This window comes from Leuciscus leuciscus (assembly GCF_965113295.1).
Source record: "Leuciscus leuciscus genome assembly, chromosome: 13".
Taxonomy (NCBI): domain Eukaryota; kingdom Metazoa; phylum Chordata; class Actinopteri; order Cypriniformes; family Leuciscidae; genus Leuciscus; species Leuciscus leuciscus.
In genome coordinates this window covers 24,756,999-24,772,528 of record NC_138737.1, presented here as the reverse complement: position 1 = coordinate 24,772,528, position 15,530 = coordinate 24,756,999, and the positions used below count along the sequence as shown (strand labels likewise).

The following is a 15,530-nucleotide window of genomic DNA, read 5'->3' as shown; positions in this document are numbered from 1 at the left end:
TTACTGCCTCTGCCTTGAGTCTTGCTGAACATAATTACCCAGTGGCAGCACTCCAGAAAGCATATCGCCACCTGAAAGGTCTACCCTTACAGTCTGTAGACCAGGTGAAACCCTTACTCCTCATAGGGTCTGATATGCCACACCTCCTGACTCCTATTCAGCCAGTACGTAGAGGAGCTGAAGGTGGCCCCGTTGCCATATGTACCAAGCTTGGTTGGGTATTGCAAGGCCCAATGTGTCCGATTCAGCCCCCTAGAGGCCAGCAACAATGCCTGCATCTAATGACAGCCCCAGCACGTGATGAGCTGTATCAACATGTGGAGCGCTTGTGGCAAATTGACACCTTGCCATACAATGAAAAGCTGATCACAAGATCAAAGCAAGATCAACACTCCTACAACCTCCTGCAATCTTCTACGGTCAGAGTAGAAGTAAATGGTGTCCAGCGGTATGCTACTCCGCTACTAAGGCGTACTCCTATCACCTTGCTCTGTGCAGGCAAGGAGGCTGGGCTCCCCAGTCTCAGAAACACTGAGAGAAAACTGGCCAAGAATCCTGAGCAAGCTCAAACATACTGCTCTGAAATTCGGAAGCTTGAATCTGAAGGCTACATTTCCAAGATAACACCAGAGGAGGCAGAACAGTCCACAGAGTCGTGGTTCATTCCACACCACATGGTGCATCATAATGGGAAGGACCGAATAGTCTTCAACTGTTCCTTCCAGTACAATGGGCAAAGCTTGAATGAACAACTCCTTCCGGGGCCAACACTGGGACCGTCTTTGTTAGGTGTTATACTGCGGTTCAGACAGCATGTAGTTGCAGTGAGTGGGGACATAAAAGGCATGTTCCACCAAGTACGTTTGTTACCTGGTGACAAGTCGTTGCTGCGATTCATCTGGAGGAACATGGATAGGGAGGCCGGGCCATAATAGATGGGTTGCGTCAATCCTTGTTAAAGGGAGGCTTTGAGATCAGACAATGGGCGTGCAATATACCATCAGTTCTCAAACACCTCCCATCGGAAGCCAGATCAGCTAGTAGCAAGTGCTGGTTGTCTCAGAGTAGCACTGACATGCAAGAACCTACTCTCGGCCTACAATGGAATTGCCTTGATGACACCCTCGGGTATAAGAATCGAATAGCAGAGCCAGTCCAGCCCACCATGAGGAATCTATACAAGACGTTGCCAAGCCAATTCGACCCCCTGGGTTTTATAGTCCCATTCACCGCAAGGGCTAAGACTCTTATCCAGGATCTCTGGAAACACAACCTTAGCTGGGATGACCCTATCGAACCCCTACACCTGCGTGAGATATGGTCCAAGTGGGTTGCAGGGCTTTCCAGTATCACCAAAATACACTTCCCTCGAACTTATGCGTCTGGCGGTGCTGACACTCCTTCCACGGTTCGGGAACTCCATGTCTTTTGTGATGCCTCAGAGCGGATATATGGTTCCGTGGCCTACCTTCGGATTACAGACGACTGTGAGAAAGTCCATGTCACCTTTGTACTAGCTCGATCTAGAGTGGCTCCTCGTAAATTTCTATCTATGCCCCGCTTAGAGTTGTGTGCTGCACTTTCTGGAGCTCAGATGGCCAAAGTGATACAGACTGAACTGACTATTCCCATACACCACGTCACATATTGGGCTGATTCAACTACGGTGCATTATCACACACAAGTTGTATTGTATTTGTTTAAATGTAGTGACGCACATTTGTGAATTTGTCAAATAAATGGGTAGTTGTGCACACATTGATAATTAGCACCAGGCCAATTAATTTGTACTTGTTTGTGTGTGGGTTGTGAAATGCTTAAAAACCGTGAAAAGAAAGGCAAGGCAAGGCAAGGCAAGTTTATTTATATAGCTCATTTCATACACAATGGCAATTCAAAGTGCTTTACATAGAAGAAATTAAAATAATAAAAAGAAATAAGAATAATTAAAACAGTTTAGAAAAATAAAATAAAATACAGTACTTTTAAAAATAAAAAAGAATATTATTATAGATCTTTCCTTCAAAGGATTCCCTTAAGACTTAAATCTTTCCTTCTTTTAACCTTCAATCTTCTTACGACTTCCATCTATCAACTTTCCTTTAACTTTCTTTTCTCCCTCATTTACTCACACGTTCTTTTCACTTTCTTTAGCACTGCGTGCACATTCTTTCTCAGACGAAAACTTTAATATCGTCATTTAAATACTGTTCTACTTTCAAACCCACATTAATACACGTCACTTTCACATTATCACTTTCTTTTACCTTCTGAGTGGGCATTTACAGTTTCGGCTAAATGCCCTGCTGACATAGGAGAAATTAAAATAATTAAAAGAAATAAGAATAATTAAAACAGTTTAGAAAAATAAAATAAAATACAGTGCAGTACAAACAGTCGGACGAACAGCGGCACAGTGCTCATTCAGTAAATGCGCAGCTAAACAGAAGTGTTTTGAGTCTGGATTTGAATGTGACCACTGTAGGAGCACATCTGATCTCTTCTGGAAGCTGGTTCCAGCTGTGGCTGGCATAATAGCTAAAAGCAGACTCACCATGTTTAGAGTGAACCCTTGGTATTTCTAGCTGATATGATCCTAATGATCTGAGTGATCTGTTGGGTTTATATTCAGTGAGCATATCTGCAATGTATTGAGGTCCTAGGCCATTGAATGATTTATATACCAGTAATAATACTTTAAAATCAATCCTAAATCTAACTGGGAGCCAGTGTAAAGACCTGAGGACTGGTGTGATATGTTCATATTTTCTGGTTCTGCTCAGAATCCTAGCGGCAGCGTTCTGTATGAGCTGCAACTGTCTTATGGTCTTTTTGGGAAGGCCAGTGAGGAGTCCATTACAATAATCCACCCTGCTGGTGATGAAAGCATGCACAAGTTTCTCTAAGTCTTGTCTGGAAACAAAGCATCTAATTCTTGCAATATTTTTCAGATGATAGTATGCTGATTTAGTTATTGCTTTGACATGACTACTGAAACTAAGGTCTGACTCTAGTGTCACACCAAGATTCCTGACTTGATGTTTAGTTGTTTGACCCCTAGAGTGAAGGTATGCGTTCACCTTGAGAACTTCATCTTTGTTTCCAAACGCAATAACTTCAGTTTTGTCTTTGTTTAATTGAAGAAAGTTTTGACACATCCAACTGTTGACTTCGTCAATGCATCGGCACATGGAGTCAATGGGGCTGTAATCATTAGGCGATAGGGCTAAGTACAGCTGTGTGTCGTCTGCATAGCTGTGGTAAGCAATTTGGTTATTTCTCATTATTTGGCTCATTGGGAGCATATACAGGTTGAACAGGAGAAAGAGAATACGAAAGAGAAAGTCTCAAAATCCAAATGAATCAAATGAGATTGACTCAGAAAGGACGTCAATGAATGCACGCGTGTCACCTGATCCACAAACGCACATCTTCTTTGTTGTATTCGCAAATTATGATACTCTAATATAAAAGAAAACATTTGTATTCACAAAAATGTCTCTATTTGTACAAATTGCTACACATTCATTCAATTTAGAATTTTGCACACGCAAGTTGAATGGCATTTGGTTGTAGATAGTAAAACATATCTGCAACATTTATCAAGTTCATGGATTATAGTGTTTGCACGTGTTAAACATTTTGATACTATATTCATCCCATATTCAAAGTATTGTCAAACAAAACGGAGGCTAGCTCCCCCCTCCTCCCTCCCTCCCTCCCTTCCTTCCGTGATTCATGAACCATTTGGATTTACCCACCTATCCAGCAAAAACAGAGCCACCTGAATTTCGGATTGGAAGCCCTTTTGCGGGCGGAGTTCTCGCCACCTTTTGAACGCTTTTCCGATGTAAATTCTGGACTTCGCGCGTTCCTTCTCCTTTTCCCTCTTCTTTGTTATTTGTTCATCAGAACGACATCTCTTTGGTCGTGTGTCTGTCGGCCATATCAAAGAATATAACTTTTTAACGTTAGTCGTTGTCGTTGTCTAGGACATCTCTCCTCTAGCTAACTTCCCTCTTCATGCTTCTCTCTCCTCCACTCCCCGCACCCCCCTTCATGTGCACGCACACTAACCCCCCAACCCATTGCACCCCCAAATCATTCTTCTCGGTTATTGGCTGGAACACTGTTTGTTATGTTTTGTGGTCCAGGCTGGGCCAGTTTGTTTTTCTTGCCGTTTGTGGAGCTTGGGCTGTCTACAGAGATCGCGCTTTTTTACAGTGTGTTCAGGGGACAGGCAAGCGTATAGTGAGGAGATGTTTCTATAAAAAAGCAACAACAAAAAAAATTTCAGTAATTTGAAGGGAACTGAATCTCTGTGTTTTCAGAATTAAGTAGTAGGAAATTACCAGTCATCCAGTTTTTTTATATTAGCTATGCATTCCGGTAATTTTGTGAATTGGGAAGTTTTGTCAGGGCGCAAAGAAATATGCAGCTAAGTATCATCAGCATAACAGTGAAAACTAATGCCATGCTTCCTAATTACATGTCCCAAGGTTAGCATGTACAGAGTGAACAGCAACGGTCCTAGTACTGAGCCTTGTGGTGCCCAATACTGAACTTGTGATCAATGAAATCTCTTTGTTTACTACTACAAACATAACGGTCAGATAAGTATGATTTGAACCATGCCAATGCAATTCCACTAATGCCAACATAATTTTCGAGTCTATTTAAAAGAATGTTGTGGTCAATAGTATAAAATGCAGCACTAAGATCGAGTAACACTAATAGTGTCAAGAGATACAACCACGATTGGATATAGAGCAAATCATTTGTAACTCTAATGAGAGCAGTCTCAGTACTATGATACGGTCTAAATCCTGACTGAATTTAGACTGACCATTTCTTTCTAAAAAAGGAACATAGTTGTGAGGATAACGCCTTATATCTTTGACAGAAAAGGTAGATTTGAGATCGGCCTGTAATTGACTAATTCTGTACGATCAAGTTGCGTTTTTTTAACAAGAGGTTTAATCATAGCCAGCTTAAAAGTTTTTGGAATGTATCCTGATGACAAAGATGAATTAATAATATTAAGAAGAGGATCTATGACCTCTGGAAGCATCTCTTTCAGTAGCTTAGTCGGTATAGGGTCTAACATACATGTTGTCGATTTAGATGATTTAACAAGTTTAACGAATTATTCCTCTTCTATAGCAATGAATGAATCAAATTTTTCCTTAGGGAAAATCTCCGCCGAGAAGACCTCATCATCACCATCATCATCTACTCTCCTTCCGGTAAGACTAAGGTGGGCAACCCACACACATGACACCAAGGCTTTACTGGATTTGGGGGCAGAAGGTAATTTTATGGACTCAGAACTGGCTCACCGTCTTCACATCCCTGTTTCCCCTCTCCGGTACAAGATTTCTGTCAAGGCTCTAAATGGACAACAACTTCCTAACATTTCACACACTACTGAACCCATCACTCTCATCACTTCTGGCAACCACACAGAGACCATATCATTCCTCCTCATGAACTCACCCCTCGCACCTGTCGTACTTGGTCATCCTTGGCTTACACTACATAATCCCAGAGTCGATTGGGGTCACAATTCAGTATCCATGTGGAGTAATACGTGTCATGAGTCATGTCTAGTGTCTGCGTGTTCGTCTGTACCTGTGTCTGTGTTTCAGGAGGAGGCGGTGAATTTGTCTAACGTGCCCGAGGAGTACCAGGACCTGAGAGAAGTGTTCAGTAAGTCTCGTGCTGCTTCTCTTCCTCCACATCGTCCCTATGACTGTGCCATAGACTTAGTGCCAGGTGAGTCTCCGCCTAAAGGCAAGTTATATTCACTTTCTGTTCCAGAGAGGGAGGCTATGGAGAAATATATTTCTGATTCTCTAGCATCCAAATTCATTAGACCTTCCTCATCTCCAGCGGGGGCGGGGTTCTTTTTTGTGGGGAAGAAGAATACCGTGTATTGATTACCGAGGGTTGAACAACATCACGGTAAAGAATACTTATCCTTTGCCGTTGATGTCTTCAGCCTTCGAGCGATTACAGGGAGCATCTATCTTCACAAAATTGGATTTACGAAACGCTTATCATTTGGTTCGCATAAGGAAGGGTGATGAATGGAAGACCGCGTTCAATACCCCTAGGGGGCACTTTGAATACTTGGTCATGCCGTTCGGGCTGTCCAACTCCCCAGCGGTCTTCCAGGCACTCGTCAATGACGTGCTGAGAGATATGGTTGACCAGTTCATATATGTCTACCTGGATGACATTTTGATTTTTTCATCTTCTCTCCAGGAACACGTGCAGCACATCAGACAAGTGCTTCAGAGGTTGCTAGAGAATGGGCTTTTTGTCAAGGCGGAAAAATGCGTTTTTCATGCACAGTCTGTTCCTTTTCTAGGGTACATCTCGTCTGAGGGAGTGCGTATGGATCCTGACAAGGTTAAGGCTGTGATAGATTGGCCAAGTCCAGATTCCCGTAAGGCCCTACAGAGGTTTCTGGGGTTTGCCAATTTTTATCGCCGTTTTATTCGCAACTTCAGCCAACTAGCCGCACCTCTGACTGCCTTGACCTCCCCCAGAACGACGTTCAGGTGGTCCGATACAGCGGAGGCTGTATTTGCCAAACTCAAAAGCCGCTTTGTTTCGGCTCCCATCCTCGTTGCCCCTGATCCATCACGTCAGTTCGTGGTGGAGGTCGACGCGTCAGAGGTGGGGGTAGGAGCAGTTCTTTCCCAACGTTCTTCCATAGACGACAAGATGCATCCTTGCGCGTTTTTGTCCCATCGTTTATCACCTGCCGAACGTAATTATGACATTGGTAACAGAATTGTTGGCAGTCAAGTTAGCGCTGGAGGAATGGCAGCACTGGTTAGAAGGGTCAGGGGTACCTTTTATTGTATGGACCGATCATAAGAATCTAGAATATATCAGAACCGCCAAAAGACTCAACTCTAGGCAGGCTCGGTGGGCACTTTTTTTCGGACGTTTTGACTTTTCTCTTTCGTACCGCCCGGGTTCCAAGAACATCAAACCCGATTCTTTATCTCGTATTTTTGACCAATCCGAACGCCCGGTTACTCCCTAGTGTATTTTACCCGAGACATTAGTGGTCTCCACTCTCAGATGGGAGGTCGAATCGAAGGTCATAACGGCCTACAGAGTACCAAAAGCGACCAAAGCAATATATAAACAAACTTTTGTACCAAATGCAATAAGTCTTTTGAATAAGAGGAATGAAATGTGAATATTTTAAGTTTTGATGTATATTGTGTATTGTTAATTGTTTTGTGATTGTATGGCGAGACCAAAGACCAATTTTCAGCTAAGGCTGAATAATAAAGTCCTACTACTACTACTACTACTTAGAAGGGGTAATGTCACGGTGTGACAAAAATTAGAGAAAGACTAAAGTCCTTGTGATGCAGTGTTGTTGTGGAGACCTCCAGTGGACACCCGTCTCTATTGCACTGCGAATCTGTTGCCATGGCAGCAAGGCCAATTGCCCGATTGACAGCAGGTGTGGAGTAATTACAGAGAGTGTTGTGAGAGGGACACGTATTGAGATGGGGCTTTAAAAATAGAGAGGAAGCAGACTGCCTGGTGGTTCTCCTCCCCGCCTGGGGGTTCTCCTCCCGTGAGATACTGTGTTTTTGTCGACGGGTTGTTCTTTTATTGAGGCTGGGCTATGAAGCGGGCGAAGATCGAAGTTGAGAAGTAGAGAGAAGAGAGTGAAGTATTTGTCAGCGAAAACCCAAGGAATATCGTCAGCAGTGGGAAAGACGCAAAGTGATGAGTATTGGATCCGTTGTTTATATGCACTAACACTGAAGTGGTGTTGAGAGTTTGGAAAGTGTGCGGCACGAGTGAATTAGTACACCGAGTGAATTGTTGATCTGTCTCCAACTTTTGTCCGCTCCTCGCTGAATGTGACGATCGCTGCACCCGTCTTCTGCTGTCTCCGGAGAGAAGTTGAGCCCTTGCGAGAGACAAGAGTTGATCTGGTGGGAGAAAGACCGGTGGGTGAGTGCTGGCCCGAATGCACGGTGTGCGAGTGGAATGCAGTGCCTGAAGTGACGATTCACACGGTTTGTGTTATGGAGTGAAGTTCATCGTGTGGAGAAGTAATAGTAGTCTGCTGTGCACTCTCTCCTTACAGTCTTTCACCCGCTGTCTCCAAGGAAGGTTTTGATATATCGAGTGCTTAACTTACCATTTTGAGACAGCCCGGCTCTGTTAATGCTGAATGTTTTATATGCTGTTGAACTGTTAAACCCTGCTACATTGTTACAGTGTACAGCTGAAGCGGAGTGTCTCGCTTAAAGCATCCTCTATGCCTGGTGGCCTCCACACGCTCCTATCGAAAGCCGCTGCCCTGTTCAGAACGAAAGGAGGTATTGCAGCTGAATGTTTCATCTACTGTTGAATGGTTAAACCCTGCTACATTGTTACAGTGTACAGCTGAAGCGGAGTGTCTCGCTTAAAGCATCCTCCCCGCTTGGTGGTCTTCACACGCCCCATCGAAAGCTTCCGCCCTGTTCAGAAAGAGAGAAGGTATTTCAACTGAATGTTTCATATGCTGTTGAATAGTTAAACCCTGCTACCTGGTTGCAGCGCACAGCCGAAGTGGAGTGTCTCGCTCAAAGTGTCCTCCCCGCCTGGTGGTCTCCACATGCCCTATTGAAGGCCTCTGCCCTGTTCAGAAAGAGAGAAGGTATCACTGTCGAGTGCTTGTATACTGTTGAACCGTTGAACCCTGTTGTATTGTTGCAGTACACAGCCGAAAGGAGCGTTTCGCTCCAAGTGTTCGTCCGCCTGGTGGTCCCCACATGCCCCAGTGAAGGCCTCCGCCCTGTTCAGAAAGAGAGAAGCCCTCCATGCCTACGTTGCAAGCCGCTGCCCCTGTTGAGAAGGAAAAGGAATAGCTGCGGCACGTGCCTCGATCGAAGTGTCTTCCTGTTGTCTAAGGTTCCCTCACGTCCCGGCTAAAGGCCCCCGTGCTACTTGGTCTGGCATAAAGGACACCTACCGGGATATACTTACCTGTTTCCTCTTCTGGCCCGGTCCGCTCGCAACCTGTGTCCCTGTGCTTCGTCCGAGGCAGAGGCAACCGCTCCATGAGTACTTACCTGGTTCCAGTCCGAATGGGGTCCGTATAACCACGACTTCCTCTTGAGTCCTGTAAAGAGTACTTACCCAGTGACCTACCTAGACAGTGTGAGTTTCCCTCTGATTCCTCTCCAACGAGTGGCTGGGCCGCCACGATCGTTCTCCCCTCTACGGTCCAGGGGGCCATCGAATTCCCTCTGGTGACAAGAAGATTTTAATTAGGATCTTTCAAATTACTGCTCTTAACTTAATAAAGAAACCTGTTATTCCTTTATTCCCTTGTCTGTCTGGTCCTTGACTCGTTCCTCGAGGTGGTACCCGGTTTCCAGGGGTGGGTGCAGTCTGGCTCGTCCCACCCCGACCTGTGACAGTAACGCCTCCGCCCGATTGCCCACCGAATCGTTTGTTTGTACCAGAGGAGTGTCGGTCCGACGTCATTCAGTGGGGGCATTGTTCCAGCATAGCGTGTCATCCAGGAGTTAATCGCACCAGTTTTTTGGTGAAGCAACGATTCTGGTGGCCATTAATGGCTCGCGACATCCGCAGTTTTGTTTTGGCTTGCTCGGTTTGTGCCACTGGTAAGACTTCCAATCGACCCCCAGATGGGCTTCTCCAACCGCTGTCTGTCCCTTCAAGACCCTGGTCCCACATTGCGCTAGATTTTATTACCGCCCTCCCGCCCTCCCAGGGCAAGACGGTCGTTTTGACCGTCGTGGACCGGTTCTCGAAGGCGGCTCACTTTATCCCCTTGCCCAAATTACCCTCCGCCAAGGAGACAGCGGTAACTGTTGTAGATCACGTCTTTCGCTTACATGGCCTCCCGACGGACGTGGTTTCTGACAGGGGACCCCAATTTGTGTCCAAATTTTGGCAAGAGTTTTGTAAATTACTGGGGGCGACTGTCAGTCTCTCTTCGGGGTTTCATCCCCAAAGCAATGGTCAAACGGAGAGAGCCAACCAAGATCTGGAGAGAATGTTGCGATGTTTGGTTTCCAAGAATCCTTCCTCCTGGAGTCAACAACTTTTCTATGGTGGAGTACGCCCACAATTCTTTACCAGTGTCATCCACGGGCCTTACTCCGTTTGAATGTAGTTTAGGTTACCAGCCACCAGTTTTTGCCAGTACGGAATCCGAAGTCGCGGTCTCCTCCGCTCACGCCTTCGTCCAGAGGTGTCACCGCACTTGGACTAGAGCCCGTGAGACTCTACTCCAAGTGGGGGCGCGCACCAAGGCTAAAGCCGATCGCCACCGGTCGAAGCCTCCCGTATACGTCGTTGGTCAAAAGGTGTGGCTTTCAACCAAGAACATTCCTCTCCGCTCCGTTTCTAATAAACTTGCTCCCAAATTCATCGGCCCGTTTCCTGTCACCAAGATCATTAGTCCGGTGGCAGTCCGACTCAAACTTCCTCCTGCGTACAGGAGAATTCATCCCGCCTTTCATGTGTCAAAGATTAAACCTGTGTTTCATGCACGCATTAATCACATTAGTCACATGACAGGGTGGACATGGTTCATGACAGGGTGGACATTTGCAACTCCTGAAAATCAGCCTGAGCCAGGCCCCTCCTTCTTCTATATTGGTTAAGGGTTTCTTGAAGGTCCTGTTGTTTTTAAAATGTCCCCCCGTTCTAGTTCACCCATTAAAGCATTTGTCCACCCTGTCATGTTCAACTTTTATGATGAAAATAAACTAATTATTTTAACAAGTTAACAAAACCTTGTGTGTGATTTCTTAATAAACAAATGAGGGCCAGTTAGTATTGTTTTAAAGTTTGAATAAATATCTTTGTTGTTAGATTTTATTTAGAATAGAATGTGCAACTATCGCATATTTTATTGGGCAATACATATTTAAGCAGTAACTTCATTATTATCAAAATACTTTTACCATTAACTAAAACGTTTTGTTGGGAAAGGGACACATTATCTTTCCTCAGATCTACATTTTATAATCACTATGCAATGAAAATGTATTTATTCTACTCTGAGTTTGTCCATGACAGGGTGGACATATTTTATGGTTTGCTCGTATATTGTCAGCTTGCAGTTAATTTATAAAAAGTGCTGGAGCTTGACCAATATGCATTTCTAACAGCCTAATGTCTCCTTAATACAACACATAAGAAGTTAAATGGAAAATCTCAGATTTTTTTGTGGAAATTGTGAAGTCTCAAAGGCACTTTATGGTGATTTTGACCCTACTATCAATGAAGTGGAGTCTACGTTTTTTAATCAGTTTTTATTTGATAAACATGACACAATATTACATCGCAACTACAAGAAAAGAGTGTTTACTGTTATAAAAAAAACTGATTTGTGAGCTTTAGAGGAACTAAAGGTGTTTGAATAAACATGAAACACACGTGATGGTTGTCATGCGGTGAATCCAGCCAATCGTGGAACAGCTGTGTCGTCATCAGCCCACGTGCAGCTCTGGTGCAGCCCAGTGCAGCCACTCTTGAGAGTTCTCCGGCTACTCTCGAATCGCTCTCGCGGTACTTTGATGGCATACGTCACAGTCACGTGGCGTCGGCGCTGTATCAAGTCGGACAAAATTTATAAACCGGCATGCACTGCTTCAAGTCAGCCACCGATCGGTCTGCGCAGGGCTGCATGAAGTCGAACAAGCCTTCAGTGTCAGTGTGAGAGGGGGAGTGGCCAGCTGTGCTCACTCAGTGTCAGTTTTAGAGGGGGAGTGGCCTCTGGTCCTGCACTGTGCTCACTCAAGGCTTGTTCGACTTGCTCTGTGCAGACCGATCAGCGGCTGACTTGAAGCAGTGCATGCCGGTTAGAAATTTTTATTCTATGCCTGTTAGTCTGATTTCATGGCTCTGATATTATTACAGTAACTTGACTTGCCTTGTAAGCACATGCATTTCAACCAACCACTTAACCACTTAAAACAGTCTAGGACAGTCCTGTCCTAAATGGCAACCTTAAAGGGTTAGTTCACCCAAAAATGAAACAATTGTCATCAATTATTCACCCTCATGTTGTTCCAAATCCGTAAGACTATTGTTTATCTTAGGAACACAAATAAAGGTATTTTTATGAGATCGTTTTTGATGAACAGATCGAATTTAGAATTTTATTTACATATAAACATTGATAAGCGAACATGAACAGAAGCTGCAAACAGTTGCTTGTTGCGCATGAACAAACCTCGTTGGTTCTTGCGGAAGCTCAAACAGCGTTACACACGAGAATGAACCTCATTGGTTCTCGCATGTCAAGCAAGCATGCTTGAGCTTCATTTTACCATAGCTGATGTGTGAGTTGATGAATGTTTATATGTGAATAAAAGCCTAAATTCAATCTGTTTATCAAATAAAGCGATCGTGTCTCTTTAGAAAATTTGGACTAAACCGCTCAATTCATATGGATTCGTTTTACAACCTCTTTATGAACTTTTTGAAGCGTCAAAGTGGTAGTTGCTTGGACTGTGGAGCAACTACCACTACCACCAACAGACCGCTTTCAGATTTCATTAAAATATCTTAATCTGTGTTTCAAAGATGAACGAAAGTCGTAGGCTACTGGTTTGGAGTGACATGAGGTTGTGTAAATGATGACAGAATTTTCATTTTTGGGTGAACTAACCGTTTAATGTGCACTTGATTTCTTGCGATGGCCGCTGTGTTCATGCTTTTAAAGTCCACATAGTCGTAGGGTGTCCCATTTGTCATTTTAGATAGGCCAAAGACAGTATTGTGCAATACATTTATATTTAATGTGATGAGCTACACCTTGCCGTTACTTTACTATTTGCTATCTTGAGTTGCTTAGAAGTCATTGCAGAAAGTGAAGCTCTGAAAAAAAGTCTAGCATTACTAGCTTTGTATACTGTATGCCACTTGTTTTTTGTGGTTTGTATGTTGCTAAATTATTCAAATACCTTTTTTATAAGGTTTAAATTTTGTAATCAAAAGTAATGAAAGCCTCTGCTGGTAGACAGAACCTACTTAAGAGCCTATAGTGGTAAAACAAATGATATTACGGAGCCATCCAAATACCTTTTGGCTTCATCTCTAGCTACATAGATACATCTATAAATAGTGTCATTAAAAAGCATTTATCCATAGTTAAAATTTAGAAAGTGATTGCAATATATACTAAATATCAAAGCAAATTGCATTTATTTGATATAAGGCACTACAGTCACTCTTTCCAAGCAAAACATTTAACAAAAAAAATAAGTTTGTTTTAACTGATAGAACAATATAGAAATACTCTTTAAAATTACAACAAAAAGTAATTGAAAACAATAAAAGGACATGCTCATAGTTAACATGATAAACTACATCTGTGGTTACCTGCTTGAACTGAGGAGACTTCATATAGTTCATCCAGTAAAACCATAGGCTATTACAAAATAGTACATATATATATACAATTAAAATGTTTGCTGATTTATCCAAAGTAACACTGGTTGAACGTCACTCACTATATAATCTACTCCATGGCTACGTTGAAATAAACATTATTTACAGATTAATTTTTATAAAAAATTTTTTTTTTTTTTTTTTTTTTTTTAACTGCAGTCAGAAAATTCCTTTTTTTGCTAATCAGAAGGATCTATGGCTCTCTTGTTGGAGCCACACATCAGTGAACTCTTCATGTACTTCTTAAACTTTTGATCCCTCATGCCATATATGAGAGGACTCAGCAGACGTGGTAAAATGCTGGTGAGCGTGAAGGTGGTGAAGTAAATGGCTGACTGATAGTTCGGAAAGAGAGCCGTTAAGGCCCCATCCAGGACCGTTGTAAACAGGGACAATGTACAGAGCAGTAACTGGACCCCATGCAGTAAAATGGTTCTCCTGGCCTTCTGGGCTTGAGCTGGTCCTGAAGCAGCTGCTTTAGCAGAGAACAGCACATTGAAATAAGTGTAGAAGAGCAGTACCCACACTGAGCACATGTAGCCAATGTTAAAAACAGCATAGCTTATTATATGGTACTCAAAATTTAACACATTTTGCTGGTAGCACATGCGACTAGTGGTAAAGAAGGAGAGTGGACGAAGAGCCAAAACGACAAAAAGGTCCACTATGCCAGGCAGAGCTCCCATCAGCCAGATGATGCCGATCAGGATTTTGGTGTTCTGGACGGTACATATTCGTGCATGATGTAGAGGGTAGCAGATGGCCACATATCGCTCAATAGCCATGCCGGCCAGGTTTAGTGCTGTGTTCTTGTAGACACTGCTTGCAATGAGGAGTAAAATACAGCAGATAGCAACATTTATGTTTGGCACTAAGTACGTAAACACAAACAAAGTCACACACACAGTCAGTGTAATGATGTCATTGATGATCAGCTGCATGTAGAGGATATAGCGGGGCTCCTGAGTGAAGACTGGATTCTTGAAGGCAGTATAAAGCAGCAAGCTATTGATAGAATTGATAATGACAGCAAATACAATCACAGTGAGGTTTTTGAGAACTGCTACATCAAAAGAATCTTTGCGTTTGTTAAATTCTGAACTGTTCATTTCAAAAAGATTTTTTTTTAAACTTAAATATCCTAGTAATTAAATGTCATATTGCTATAATGTAACAATTCAGTATGATTTAAGCTATAATTGGGAAAATTAGGCCTTGCACACTGCAGTATGATGCTAAGATGACATCAAATAATTCATAAGATTGGTCTGAGATCCTAAAATCTGCACGACAAAGATATCAAATGTGTTTCTCTGGAATCTCTCTAGTTCCTCTAGATGCCCTTAAATGAAATTTGGTCTTATATTGTTGAATATGCAATTTGAGGGTTGCCATATTCTCATGTGCTTTACTGAAATGTCATCACAGAGTCCCTCAAGTCAGGAAAAACAGGGAAGTTGAAGCAAACAACACTCAAGTTAAAAACAAATTAACCTTTTGGTTATTTTTAATCTTAATCAGGTGATACTGGGAGGATGATATTGATTAAAAAAAAAAAGTCTGTTCATATCTAATGGGATATGTTAACCTGAGAAGGCTACTGTAAGATATTGGAACAGTGATGTGTATTTTTCCTCCTCAAAAGAACATAAAGCTTCAGTACAGATTTTTTGGTTAAACAAATTAAAAAAAATATATATATATTTTTGTTGAGCAATACATTATATATATATATATATATATATATATATATATAATCTGGAAGAGGTGTTAGTGAGGCCAGCAGGGGGTGCTCACCCTGTGGTCTGTGTGGGTCCTAACACCCCAGTGTAGTGAGGGGGACACTATACTGCCAAAAAGAGCACCGTCCTTCGGATGAGACGTTAAACCGAGGTCCTGACTCTCTGTGGTCATTAAAAATCCCAGGATGTCCTTCGAAAAAGAGTAGGGGTGTAACCCCGGCATCCTGGCCAAATTTGCCCCTTGGCCTCAGTCGATCATGGCCTCCTAATCATCCCCATATACTGATTGGCTTCATCACTGTCTCCTCTCCACCAGTAAGCTGG

The 15,530-nt window shown here is 43.0% G+C and overlaps 1 protein-coding gene across 1 annotated transcript; it reads right to left on the bottom strand.

Moving 5' to 3' along the window:
- Positions 1-13,590: 13,590 nt before the first annotated feature.
- or90j1 (odorant receptor, family 90, subfamily J, member 1) lies at positions 13,591-14,660 on the bottom strand. Its single transcript, XM_082189426.1, has one exon. It carries the CDS (start codon positions 14,571-14,573, stop codon positions 13,644-13,646), a length of 930 nt encoding a protein of 309 aa, XP_082045552.1. The 5' UTR covers positions 14,574-14,660; the 3' UTR covers positions 13,591-13,643.
- Positions 14,661-15,530: the final 870 nt, after the last annotated feature.

Coding starts and splice junctions, on each gene's coding strand:
- or90j1 (XM_082189426.1), bottom strand. CDS start 14,573: ATGAACAGTTCAGAATTTAACAAACGCAAAGATTCTTTTGATGTAGCA.